This window comes from Amphiprion ocellaris, chromosome 12 (assembly GCF_022539595.1).
Source record: "Amphiprion ocellaris isolate individual 3 ecotype Okinawa chromosome 12, ASM2253959v1, whole genome shotgun sequence".
NCBI classification, from domain to species: domain Eukaryota; kingdom Metazoa; phylum Chordata; class Actinopteri; family Pomacentridae; genus Amphiprion; species Amphiprion ocellaris.
The window spans coordinates 8,393,880-8,406,675 of record NC_072777.1 but is presented as its reverse complement, the minus strand read 5'-3'; the positions used below and the strand labels follow the sequence as shown (position 1 = coordinate 8,406,675).

The 12,796-nt window shown below is 40.5% G+C and overlaps 1 protein-coding gene across 1 annotated transcript; it reads left to right on the top strand.

Moving 5' to 3' along the window:
- Positions 1 to 368: 368 nt before the first annotated feature.
- cpsf3 (cleavage and polyadenylation specific factor 3) lies at positions 369 to 12,398 on the top strand. The gene is made up of 18 exons (XM_023297114.3): positions 369 to 552; positions 1,088 to 1,151; positions 1,237 to 1,334; positions 1,521 to 1,649; positions 1,901 to 2,078; positions 3,008 to 3,097; positions 3,687 to 3,837; positions 4,442 to 4,617; positions 4,707 to 4,865; positions 6,378 to 6,524; positions 6,889 to 7,041; positions 7,126 to 7,234; positions 7,450 to 7,548; positions 8,450 to 8,544; positions 9,851 to 9,938; positions 10,017 to 10,083; positions 10,482 to 10,578; positions 12,153 to 12,398. Exons 1-18 carry the CDS (start codon positions 482 to 484, stop codon positions 12,240 to 12,242), a joined length of 2,061 nt encoding a protein of 686 aa, XP_023152882.1. The 5' UTR covers positions 369 to 481; the 3' UTR covers positions 12,243 to 12,398.
- The last annotated feature ends 398 nt before the right edge of the window (positions 12,399 to 12,796 follow it).

The following is a 12,796-nucleotide window of genomic DNA, read 5'->3' as shown; positions in this document are numbered from 1 at the left end:
TTTGTTACTGATAAAACGTATGACAACAGACATAAGGAAAACTGTACAGTATTTATCCAGGTGAAAATACTTGAAAAAAAATAATAATGAAGTGAAGTGACAATAAATATTAAGAAAGCCTTCAAAATTATAATTTACATACTTAAATTACATTAAAATTGAATTAAAGGAAACCTATTTGCTTAAAATAAGGGGAAGAGACTTGAAAACGGTATTAACATCAGTTTTTATTTAAAGCAAAATTTCCTGACAATTACATAAAAATGATTTATGTGAAAAATGTTGTTTAACTGATTTCAAAACTTTTCTGGTCAGAGAGAAAGGTGGAACAAAAGTAACGCTCAGTTGTTCCACTCGGACCGATTACAGCAGGAACCGGAAATGATGTATTAGCAAAACTTACGGATACGCGCGTAGTGGCTAACTAAAGGAGTGATGAAATAGTTTATTTGTGACATTTATTGCGTTTTTCGGAGTAAGCATGGCAGCTAAACGTAAAGCTGACGTGACGGTTCCTGCAGAGGAGAGCGATCAGCTGCTCATCCGCCCGCTGTGAGTTTAAGCCACTTTTATCTCGGTTTAGCAGCTAGCTTAGCTTCGCTCCGTGTGAGCTGCTCTCACAACAAACTCCGTTCAGAAATCGTAAATTCAGTTGTTCTCTCTGATTGGCAAATGCAAACACACAGGTTAAAGAGTTCCGAAGAGTCCTCAGAGGATTATTTTCAATTCGGCATCGAGCAGTATTTATCTAAGAGGGTTTTAACGTGTAGAACCAGATGCAAGTAGCTTCCATACCGTTAATATTTCATTGAGTATATATTATGTTGAGATTCACGTGGCTTATATTCTCCCAGGTGTTTGCCTTTTGAATTGCCCAGAGATCTTTAGAATTGCATGAAATTTTAAATTGAATTTGTATTTTTTTGTCTAAAGGTTACTGTAATCCTGGCTGCTAATCCTTAAGTTATTATCTATCATGGTGAATTGAAATGCTCAGTGTGCTTAGTTACAGTTTTAGCTTTAAGAGGAATATCTAGAATAGCTGGATGTCAGATAGACAATGTAATGGCTATGTGTTTATGTGCAGAGGAGCTGGTCAGGAGGTTGGACGATCCTGCATCATCCTGGAGTTCAAGGGACGAAAAATCATGGTAACACTGCCTTTGTGTCATTTGTCAAATCAGCTGTAAACATTAAACCTCTATGTGTAAAAGCATCTGTGTTTGGTGGTTTTAGTTGGACTGTGGGATACATCCTGGTCTAGAGGGGATGGATGCTCTGCCCTACATCGATCTGATCGATCCGGCTGAGATCGACCTGCTGCTCATCAGCCAGTGAGTCATGAAAATCTTTTATAAATTAATGAACAGATGCAAAGATATATGATGAGGAGTGACAAAAATAGCCACTCTTGGTTAAATTGTAGAAAGAGATGACTTTCGTGCAATAGGTCATCGTGATTGTAAAAATCCAGGTGAAGGCTCATTTTACTGAAGGTAACAGCTTCCCTCCTCCCTCAGCTTCCACCTGGATCACTGTGGAGCTCTGCCCTGGTTCCTGCAGAAGACCAGCTTTAAAGGACGAACCTTCATGACACATGCAACCAAGGCCATCTACCGCTGGCTGCTGTCCGACTACGTGAAAGTCAGGTAGGATTACGTTAGAGTTCGATACAACTTCATTATAGACAGATAGAACTACATCAGAGTCAGGTAGAACTGATGTCCAACTACGTCAGATGTCCATCAGGATGACCACAAAGCCAGATAGTGACACATCAGACAGTAGACAGTTCTACTATGTTAGAGTCAGGTCAGATTTATCGTGCATGTGGCTGATTAATGTAGGATGTGTACTGTATTTTACAGCGTGTTCTGTTTATTGACAACGTGTGTTGCAGTAACATCTCTGCGGATGACATGCTGTACACCGAGACGGACTTGGAGGACAGCATGGAGAAGATCGAGACCATCAACTTCCATGAGGTGAAGGAGGTAGCCGGCATCAAGTTCTGGTGTTACCACGCTGGACATGTCCTCGGAGCCGCCATGTTCATGATCGAGATCGCTGGCGTCAAGGTCTGTTAAAAAATAACTCCACTAATCTAGATTCATCCTCCACTTACTTCACTGACTCTTTGCTGTTTGGGTGCATATTTTTCCCATTGAGCCTGTTTTTCTTTACACTTTGTTATATTATCTCATTCAAAGGAGCAGAATTTTCTGTGTTGTCTTTGTTGCCTTGCAGAACATTGTTGTCTCACATTTCTCCCTCTACAGTGAATATCTGTTTTTGCTTCAAGAGTTCCTATACCTTTGTTGCACGTTACACCTTTTTACTGTCAGAAATGCCCTACAACACTTGTTTTATAGCATAGAAGCCTTTAATGAGCCACATTACAATGACTGCAGCCCATGAACTACACTGTCTGAATAGAATTAGTTCTAACAGAAAGGAGGCATCCTAATGTTTCTTCTTAAAAAAACACTAAGATGATATCAAAACAGAGATGCAGCGAAAATAACTAAATAACTCTCGGCGGCTATGCCTGAACATGTCAGGATAAGTGTGGGGCTGTGAACCAAAATGACAGCAAATTACAGCCTCACATTTGATGAAAATATCACAATATTTGACAAATGACACATGAGCACAAAGTCTTCTCACTCAGTCAAAATCAGCATTTTGTATTTGCTGGTTTACAGCAGTGAAGATGATTTTTTAACGTTAAGAGTTCACACATCTCTGTTGCCAACTATGTTTAAAATTAAGTTAAACCGATTCTGTTACTGTGAGCATGAGGTATTCCTGATTCTGACTGGCATTGTTCCTGTTTTTAAAGGGATGAGACACAGCGATGTGAAATGAGGAGAAAGGGACAATCAGAGAACGTAAACTTCCTCACAGAATTAAAAGACGAAAGGAGAATGAAGGTGTTTGGTTGCGTTCTCAGAGCTGTGTGGTGCTCACCTGTGCTTATTGTGTGTTTTTGTGTTTGTGTGTGTAGTTGCTGTACACAGGAGATTTCTCCCGTCAGGAGGACAGACATCTGATGGCAGCAGAGATCCCCAGCGTGAAACCAGACATCCTCATCACAGTGAGTGTGACTGCAGTATTTTGCTGTGGCTGAATACCTTGAGTGTTCATACTTTTTATAAAAAATGTAAGCAGACGACACTACCCACCTAATAAACAGTTTTAATACTGAGAGATACCAAGCATACGGCTGATTGCAGAGATGTGCAAATGATCTGATGTCGGTTTGATGGGGAAGTAGTACCAAAAAAAGGTTTTGACTCCATACATTCACCTTGAATTTTAGAAGTTTTACTATACACAACACAGTCACTGACATTTTAAGTTATCACACTGGAGCAGAGCATGGAGGTATTATAGATTCTTCACTACAAATTATAACTTTGTAAAGCAGCAATGTGACTTGGCAATCACATCAAACCTAAGGACTCGCCTGCTGCTGCTCCACTGGTGGCAAACCTGACACCTGTGAAGCACCGTCAGCTGTACAACAGCCATCAATCAGGAGCCAGTATAAAAATATTGATCAGGAAACATGCATCATATGTTTTTTTTTGTTTTTGTTTTTTTTTTTTGCTTTGTTTAAACTCAGAGTAGAAGTTAGAGCAGCTGGACATTTACGTAAACGTCTGTGTGCATGTGTTTGATAGGAGTCGACATACGGGACTCACATCCACGAGAAGCGAGAGGAGAGAGAGGCTCGATTCTGTAACACCGTCCACGACATTGTGAACAGGGAGGGTCGCTGTCTGATCCCTGTCTTCGCTCTGGGACGAGCCCAGGAGCTGCTGCTTATCCTGGGTAAGATCAGCTGGCACCATAGGCGTCTGTGTTGAGCTGAAACGGTAGGGTTTATTCCTCAGTGTAAAGCAACGTCAACAAAGTGGGTGTTTCTCAGTTATGTCGACTCATTTTAAAGCTTTCACAAAAGATTGTTCTTTATCAGCCCACATGCAGTGACTGTCTTTAGTAGAACTGAAGTTTAACAGAGAGGGTGTGATGGATCATAGTCCTGTTTTTAAACAAATAATACTTAAAGTAACTCTGCATGTCTAAAATACCAGTAAGATCTTTAAACGGATCTTAGAATAGCTTTAATCTGACAGCGTAGATCAAACATTTGTTGCTGACATAGTAGTTTAACTTAAAGTGATGTTTTGAATTTTTATTGGTTGGTTTTATGTCACTGCAACAAACATTTAATGCTTCTTTTTTATCAGCAGCTGTTGTAGGACATAAAAGGGAAACAGTGGACTTGTTTTGGGGTATTCTGACTCTCAAAGTGACATGAACAGATCTTGGGCAGATTTTCTGCCACCCCAGCTGAGTACTCATTTGGACTCATCTTGCAACCATCTTTGAACCTGTAGATGTACAAAGAGTGTTCTGTGTGTGTTTGAACCAGACGAGTACTGGCAAAACCACCCGGAGCTCCACGACATCCCCATCTACTACGCCTCGTCTCTGGCCAGGAAGTGCATGGCCGTCTACCAGACCTACATCAACGCCATGAACGACAAGATCCGCAAAGCCATCAACATCAACAACCCCTTCGTCTTCAAACACATCAGCAACCTCAAGGTCAGTGAGCGCGCTCTGTAGGCTGTCCTGTTACCGGAGAGTGGCAGATTAGATAACGTACATGATTCATGTTCCTGTTTGTGTTTCAGAGCATGGATCACTTTGACGACATTGGTCCCAGCGTGGTGATGGCGTCTCCTGGTATGATGCAGAGCGGCCTCTCCAGAGAGCTGTTTGAGAGCTGGTGCACCGACAAGAGGAACGGAGTCATCATCGCTGGGTACTGCGTGGAGGGAACGCTGGCCAAGGTAAGCTCAGTTCAGACACACCAGCAGCCATAATTTAACCCTCAGACACCCCTATAACCCTGGGTAGTGGCTCTAACCTTTTCAGAGTGTTCTAAAGTGACAGCAACAAGCATTTTTAATATATGTTCTTGTCATTTAAAGACATCAGAAAGTGTGTTTGTTCTACCTGGATAAGTATGAGTCAGTTCAGATGCATGTAATTCCTGTTTCTACTGTCTTAAGTTGCACCTAGCTGCTCTAAGTTCTTATGGAAGGACACCTGCCTAATCACTTGTGGTTGTTATATTGTGGTTATTGCACAAATCTGCAGTATTCCACTGTTGTGTAGTTGAGTGTGGTGTCTCCAGCGTTTTATTTTTGTGGGAGATTTTCAGATGAAGCTATTGTGATTCTGGAAAAACGTAAGACTTAGAGCCTCAGTCAGTGTTTGTCAGTTGTGGCTTCTCCTACCTTTTCTGAGTTCATGAGATCTTGTGGCTTCACAGGGCTCCAGACTGTGTAGCCTTCTTTTGAGAGTTTGCAAGTGGTCGCATTGTGCGGGGGCATGATGATCATTAATCTGTATTGCCGTAGCTCCAACCAGTACAGACAAGCTACTGTGTGAACCACAGTGGTGGAAAGTAGTGCTTTTATCACTTCGGTGTACTGTGGTAATTACACTTAAAAATTCGGTCTTCTCATGAAATGCAGAGTACAACTACATGTGCTGCTGATAACAAAAGACAACATGTAGAAAAAAGTCACTCTATTTCGTCCTGGACAAATCTGACATTGGAACGCCCTGGTTTAACTGTTCTCTTAATAATTTTAGTCACACACCTGTCTGAGCACCGCAGCCACCAAGCAGCATTTAGGGAAAACTGGTGAACTGTGGTGTCTATCGATAAGCAGATGTTCAGCAGGTGATGTGTTTTTCCTGTGACAAAGCGGGAGGTGCGACCAAATGAGAAAGTTAGTCTAGAGCCCTGCTTCAGAAGCTGCACAGTTGCCCTGGAAAACTACTTGTGTTTATAGAAGCATGGTCGTTGGACTACAGTATACGAGGTTTATTTTCAGTCTTTTCTTAGAGTGCTGTTTTTAAATCATCAGATACGTCACTTTCATCTTCATCTGCAGAGCTGTCATCATCAAAAACCTCCATCATCAAAGATAGTGCTTCTCTGAACTGAACTTGTCACCCGCTCCGTTATGTTGCTGTGACAAAAAGACTAACTTCAGTGTCATTGTGTTTGGTTTTAGGCGCTTCAAGTGAGTCACAACACTGCCAACCTCACATTACAGTGTGAATTACAACACCGCCCTCTATAATGTTCATCCAGTGTCCCGTGAAATAAATCATCCTTGTCACAGACATTAGAAAAACTAAACTTTTCATTATTTTTAACCTGTGGACATCAGAACATTAGAATAGAAAGTTTGAGAATACCGGGGTTGTTTTCTCACATTTCACATGTTTATAATGAGGGGAAATAAAAGACTGGAATATAACTTGAAAGTGTGTCTGTGTTTCAGCACATCATGACAGAACCGGATGAGATTACCACCATGTCGGGTCAGAAGCTTCCTCTGAAGATGTCTGTGGACTACATCTCCTTCTCTGCTCACACCGACTACCAGCAGACCAGCGAGTTCATCAGAGCCCTCAAACCTCCACATGTGGTAAACGCATGAAAACAACAAGCACATCTTCACATTACTCTAGGAAATGGAACAAGACTTATTACAGGCAGAAAAACATATGATGAAAAGCTAGGGTTAACCTCAACTCAGTTCTGAGTCAGTTTTCAGATATCAAAGATTTATTTTGTGGACGAACAGTATTTACTTAGAATAATGTCAAAATTCAAACTCGAATGAGTTCAGTTGGATAATGTTTCAGAAACAGTGAACTGGAGATGATTTTAACTCCTTCATAGCCTCTGTGTCTACTAGTACGATGCTCGCATCAATGCTGACATGCTGAAGGTTACATGCGAACATCACCACATTAACAGTGTTTCCTGATCTGGTCTCATGTCTTCAGATTCTGGTCCACGGCGAGCAGAACGAGATGGCCCGACTGAAGGCAGCTCTGATCCGCGAGTACGAAGACAACGACGAGGTTCACATCGAAGTCCACAACCCAAAGAACACCGAGGCCGTCACGCTCAACTTCAGAGGAGAGAAACTTGCTAAGGTTTACCTGCATCCACACAAACACTGAAAACAGTCAGCAGCTTTAAACCCGACAATATTTAACTCCCAGCATGCTTCGCTGCAGGTGATGGGCTTACTGGCCGATCAGAAGTGTGCTCAGGGTCAGAGGGTCTCTGGGATCCTCGTCAAAAGAAACTTCAACTATCACATCCTGACGCCCTCCGACCTCTCTGGTTAGTAACTGTGCTGTATGTGTTCATCTGTCTCTGAGGACCAGTCAGTGTTTAACCATCACTGCGAGGACATTTTGGTGCTGCTTAAAGATTGTTGGTTGTTGTTTACTTAAAGGTTGACGGTTCAGATGTGGTTTTAATGAACACATCCCTATGTGTTTACGTTCCCTGGGCTTCCTCATCATCTCCTGACTGTTTGTACTCTTCTTGTTCAGATTACACAGATCTTTCTATGGGCACAGTGACACAGAGTCAGGCCATCCCATATACAGGACCCATCTCCCTGCTGGTCAGCCAGCTACGAAGCCTGGCAGGTAAGAGACCACCAGAGCCCAACTCACCTGAACTCACCTCAGACTTCTCTGTTCATCCTTCTGCTTCAGCTCAGCAGCTGATGGTCTGAATGTGAAGATTTCCTCTTTCTGTTACACCATAGTGAACTGTAAGATGACATTGAAGATGTCAAAAGTATTTTTCACTCTTCAGGCCTGAAACACCTTTAAAAAACATAAATTCAATTTCTGATTGATGTAGGCAGAAACATAAAAGTGACATATAATGTATAGATGTATGTACACCAGGGCTCCAGTCAGTGCCTAAAATGGTGCATTTGCAACCTTTTTTTGAGGGTCTGCGAGTTAAAATTTCACGTGGTCACATTGTGTGAGGTGATGATGATCATTAACCTGTATTGGTGTCGCTCTAACCGGCAGTCAGTGACTGTTCACCACAGTGGTGGAAAGTAGTGCTTTTTTTAAGCTTAAAATAGAATGTGGACCTACATGTGGTGTTTCATCTGCTCATAGAAAAGAGCATATGTAGAACAAAACAACACAAATCTGTGACCATTCTGACATTAGAAAGCCCTAGTTTATTAGTTTAATTTTTGGTCACACACCTGTCTGAGCACCGCAGCTACTGCAACCTGCAGTGTGGGGTGTTTAGGGAACATTGGTAAATTGCAGTGTCTGTCGATAAGAAAATGTTCAGCGGGTGATGTGTTTTGCCTCTGACAAGATGGGAGGTGTGACCAAATTGGTCGCACCGATGCCACCAGTGGAAAAAGTGAGTCTGGAGCCCGGATGTACACAGATAAATATAGGGCCGAAATGTGAAGCAAAATATCCTGCAGCCTTGTTCGAGTGTGATTTCTTTGAGTAGTTTCTTTGTGATTGTGTTTGCTTTTTGTGTAACGTGTGATTTATGTGTCTCCAGGTGACGTGGAGCAGGTGGAGCGAGCAGAGAAAATCACAGTTAGGATCTTTAAGAGCATCACTCTGGTCCATGAAGCCGGCATGGTGCTGCTGGAGGTCAGACACACCATACTCTACTCAAACACTATTGTGATTTAGTCGTTTAGGTCATGTTTAAGCAAAAAATGTCAAATATTTGATGAATTTAAAGTTAAGGTTTGGCCTCACCTAAGTTGACATCGAGTCTATTAACTGATGACAAAATGACACTTGCTGCTGCTGACTGGGAGGATTCTGGCATTACTGTATTTTTCTTGTTTTACTTTAAGATAGTGGATCATAAGACACTTTTTTAGTGATAGACCAGGGGTGGCAAACATGCGGCCCGCGGGCCAAAACCGGCCTGCCAGAGGGTCCAATCTGACCCGTAGGACGACTTTGTAAAGTGTAAAAATTACAGAGAAGACATTAACTGCAGATTGTAAATTTGTAAAACTCTAAATTTAAAATAATTTCTAGACCATAACAAGTTGTTTTGATAATAAAGTAAAATACTAGATTGTTCAGGTTTTTTTTGTCATTTTGTGTCTCATTTTTGTAATATTTTGTCTTGCTTTAGTTGTTTTTTGTCTTTTTTTCTGACTTATAGTTTGTCTCATGTTTTTGACATTTTGTTTCTTGTTTTTGTCGTTTTGGGGTTTCTTTTTTGTCTCGCTTGTGTTTTTGTGTTTTGTGTCTCAATCTTTGTCATTTTGTGTCTCATTTTTGTAATATTTCGCCTTGTTTTTGTTGTTTTTTGTCTTTTATTGTCTGACTTTTGTCGATTTGAAGTAAAATGATACATATTTCAGTTCCAGATACCTGTGAGTCATGTTGTGTGCCTTTGTAGACACACTCTCTGATCTGGAAGTTGTAATGTGTAAATGATAAGCTGAGGCATAATGTTGATGAAATTGAACTTGTTTTTCTTCAGAAATCCCATGTTGTTCATAATGTTTTGTAAAAAGATAATTCCTTAAATTGGGCTGAGCTAAAATAGTTTGACACTCTTAGCCCAATGACTGAACTAATGATTCAAAAAATAATGAATTAAGTTGTAGACACACTGACTGAAGCCCCATGAAACACTATGTTGTTTTAAGAGAATCATTGTATTGGTGAATATAAATGTTTTTCATGTATTTCCTCCACTGATCATTTATCAACAAACATTTAGATTTGCTTCCAGCCACATTAGTTTGTTCTAACACCGTTATTACATGTTAGTATGTTGATTAAACAGGATACAGTGAGTTGCAGTGTCTTTGTCAGAACAAAATTAAAAACAGCAAAATCAGAGCTGAAGATGGCTTGAGTAAAACTCAGCATATGTTTAGTGCGTCACTCCTGAGTGTCGTCTTCTAACTCGGTGTTTCCACCTCAGTGGATTGCCAACCCGCTTAACGACATGTACGCTGACGCCGTCGCCACGGTGGTCCTGGAGGTCCAGTCCAACCCCAACGCCCAGAAGTGTAAGTAAACGCAACACGACGACCTGCAGTGTGACGTTCAGTGACGCGGGATCTGTAACGGTTGTGTGTTTGTTTCAGTCCTGGAAGGCAAGAAAGAAACCTTTGACATGGAGTTGTTTGTGGAGCGGCTGGAGCTCATGCTGCAGTGAGTTCACATCTCACACCTGGTGGACGTTTGATTTTATGTCTGTGGCGTCTACCTGGAACAACATGACAAGGAACAGAGAGGTCCAGCTCTTGAAACCCCACCTGGCACTCCTTTATGATAAAACAAATTACCTCTCTGCAAGAGAGACATAATATAGTAACTGACCAAACTTTTAGGAAATTGGAAACTTGAAGGTCTTATTGTTGATTTATGTTGTATGATTATGTTTAAATTTTCTTTGGACTCTTGAAACAGCAGTCAAAAGCACCAGTTCCCCAGTTAAAATATTTCTGAGCCAAGAAGTTAACAAAAGTATCTGCAAAACTTCAATGATTATATTTTAAACTTTTAAAGTCAGTAGACATGAGGATAACAAGAACAATGTTTTGTTGCAGTGACATGTTTGGGGACGACTGCGTGAATTTCAAAGACCGTAAAAACTTGAACGTGACGGTGGGCGGAGCCACAGCGTCCGTCGACCCAGAGACCCGAGTGAGTATGAGTCTGATGTTCTGACTGTAAGGAAGAGCAGGAAGCTAAAATGTTTATTACACTTGGGGAAAAAAAAAGACTAAAACCTCTATCACAGTGGATTAATGATGCAACGTTTGTCCAGAAGGTGGCAGCAGAGGAAAGGTTACAGCTACATAAACCTAAAAGTTCTTTGCCTGGAACCACAGCCTGCTTGGGACAAATTTACAGCTGAAATGTTAACAAGAATCAGTCATTTTGTTTGTCTTACTGTCCTCACATCTAATTTTACATCCAAACTAGCAGTGTGTTGCAGCACAAAAGGACACATTTATGAAACTTACTGACAACTGCCTTACTGGCCACAATCAAAGCTTCCTTTTTTACTCCCAATACATCATGACATGTGCTCCTGTACAGATATGGAATCAGCAGAGAGGTATACATATGCATGAGTGCATTTTTAGTATCTAAAGCTGGGACTTTTGACTAGAGCTGACAGAATAAAAAGAAAAGTAATCTAGCTTGATAAATGATTAGTTTTTTTTTTTTTTAAATCTAAATATTTTTAGATTTCAACATCTTAACAGAAAAGATTTGCTGTCATTTCAATTTAAACTGAATATTTGCATTTTTTTTGACTACTAACAGAAATAAGACATTTGAAGATGTGTCCTTCTTCTCAGCCACATTTTTTGATGTATTGAGTGAAAAAATTATTTGAATCTCATCAGTTAATAATGTAAACCATTATCATGCTAAAGATGCAAATCTTTTAAAATGCCTCGCAAACAAATTTGTAAATGAGACGCGCAGGTGAGTGTCTAAGTGCCTGTCTTATTCATATCTAGATGATAGATAGATAGATAGATAGATAGATAGATAGATAGATAGATAGATACTTTCTTAATCTAGAGGGAAATTGGAGTAGACGGACCTACTGAAGAGGTCGCCACTCACGATGCCGAAAGTCAAGCGTGTCAAGATGTTAGAATTTCAGCATGTTGTCTTATTTTCTTCTGCACATCCACGACTGTGCGATGGTGCCACATTTTCTTGATCCTTTTCCCTTCAAGCTGAAAACCAACGAAAAAATTTTAGCTACAAATCATTGTTGTCACAAAATCAACTACAAACATTTCACAGGCAGAAGTAACGGCAGTGTGAGTGAATGCAGCTCAGTATAGATGTAGCAAGATGTGAACAAACATAGATGTGATTTTATAGCTGGAAGGTTTTGATTGACATGCAGGTTTTTGTGGTTTTGAAGTTTTCCTTTCTTATACTGATCTTAAAACTTGTCCAAGACACTCTGGACTTCACAATTCTCAGTAATTTCCTTAAACTGAAGAATAAAACAACATTGAAAATGGACAGGCTTATCTTCTGCTGCTTCTTGGTTGTGTATTATATGCTAAGAATTATGGGTAAACACAGCTGATTAACTGCTGACAGAAAGTGTTATATAAAACTTGATAAATTTAAGTATTTGTCGGATAGTTTTTGGCCTTGAAACAATAATAGCCTGCTTCTACTCGCTGCATGTTGTAAGATATAAACTGTCCTTTGGCTGATGTCTCTGTGCTGCTCTACAGTCGGTGGTCTGTGCGGAGGATGAGTCGCTGAGGGAGATGGTGGAAGTCGCCGTCCATCGGCTCTACGACGCCCTCAGCCCTGCCTTCTGACAAACCACGCCCACTGTGTGATGTCACAGGGCGGGGATTCACCTTTCGACCACCTGAGGAGTTCGACTGATTGTAGGAGACATTTTTCTACTGATTTAGCTTTGCAACTTTGTGATTATTTTTTATGTGTAAAAAAAAATAAACTGTTCAAATTAACCCCTTTTTTCAGATTTTACCGTTTTTAATATACGTTCTGATTGACACATGAATGCAGCAGGTTTCCATTAGAACATGACTGATCCTTTAAAACCATCACAAGTTACATTTACAAGCACGACGTTTTCAGTCAGAATACACACAGGTTCGTCCTTTAATTGTTGTATATTTCTATTTTCACATAATATACTCAGTTAAAGTGTGACTGATTCTGATTTGTTTCCAAATTCTGAGACTGTAAATAATTTTTTGTAGCAGATGTTGTATTTACATGAATACAGATGTGTTCTCATGTTGACCTGAGGAGGATGTTTGTGGTCACGTCTGTTATTTTATGTCTGTACTTGAATGCAGTATTTAGTACTTCACAAAACTCTGATGACAGCATTTTTGTCTCC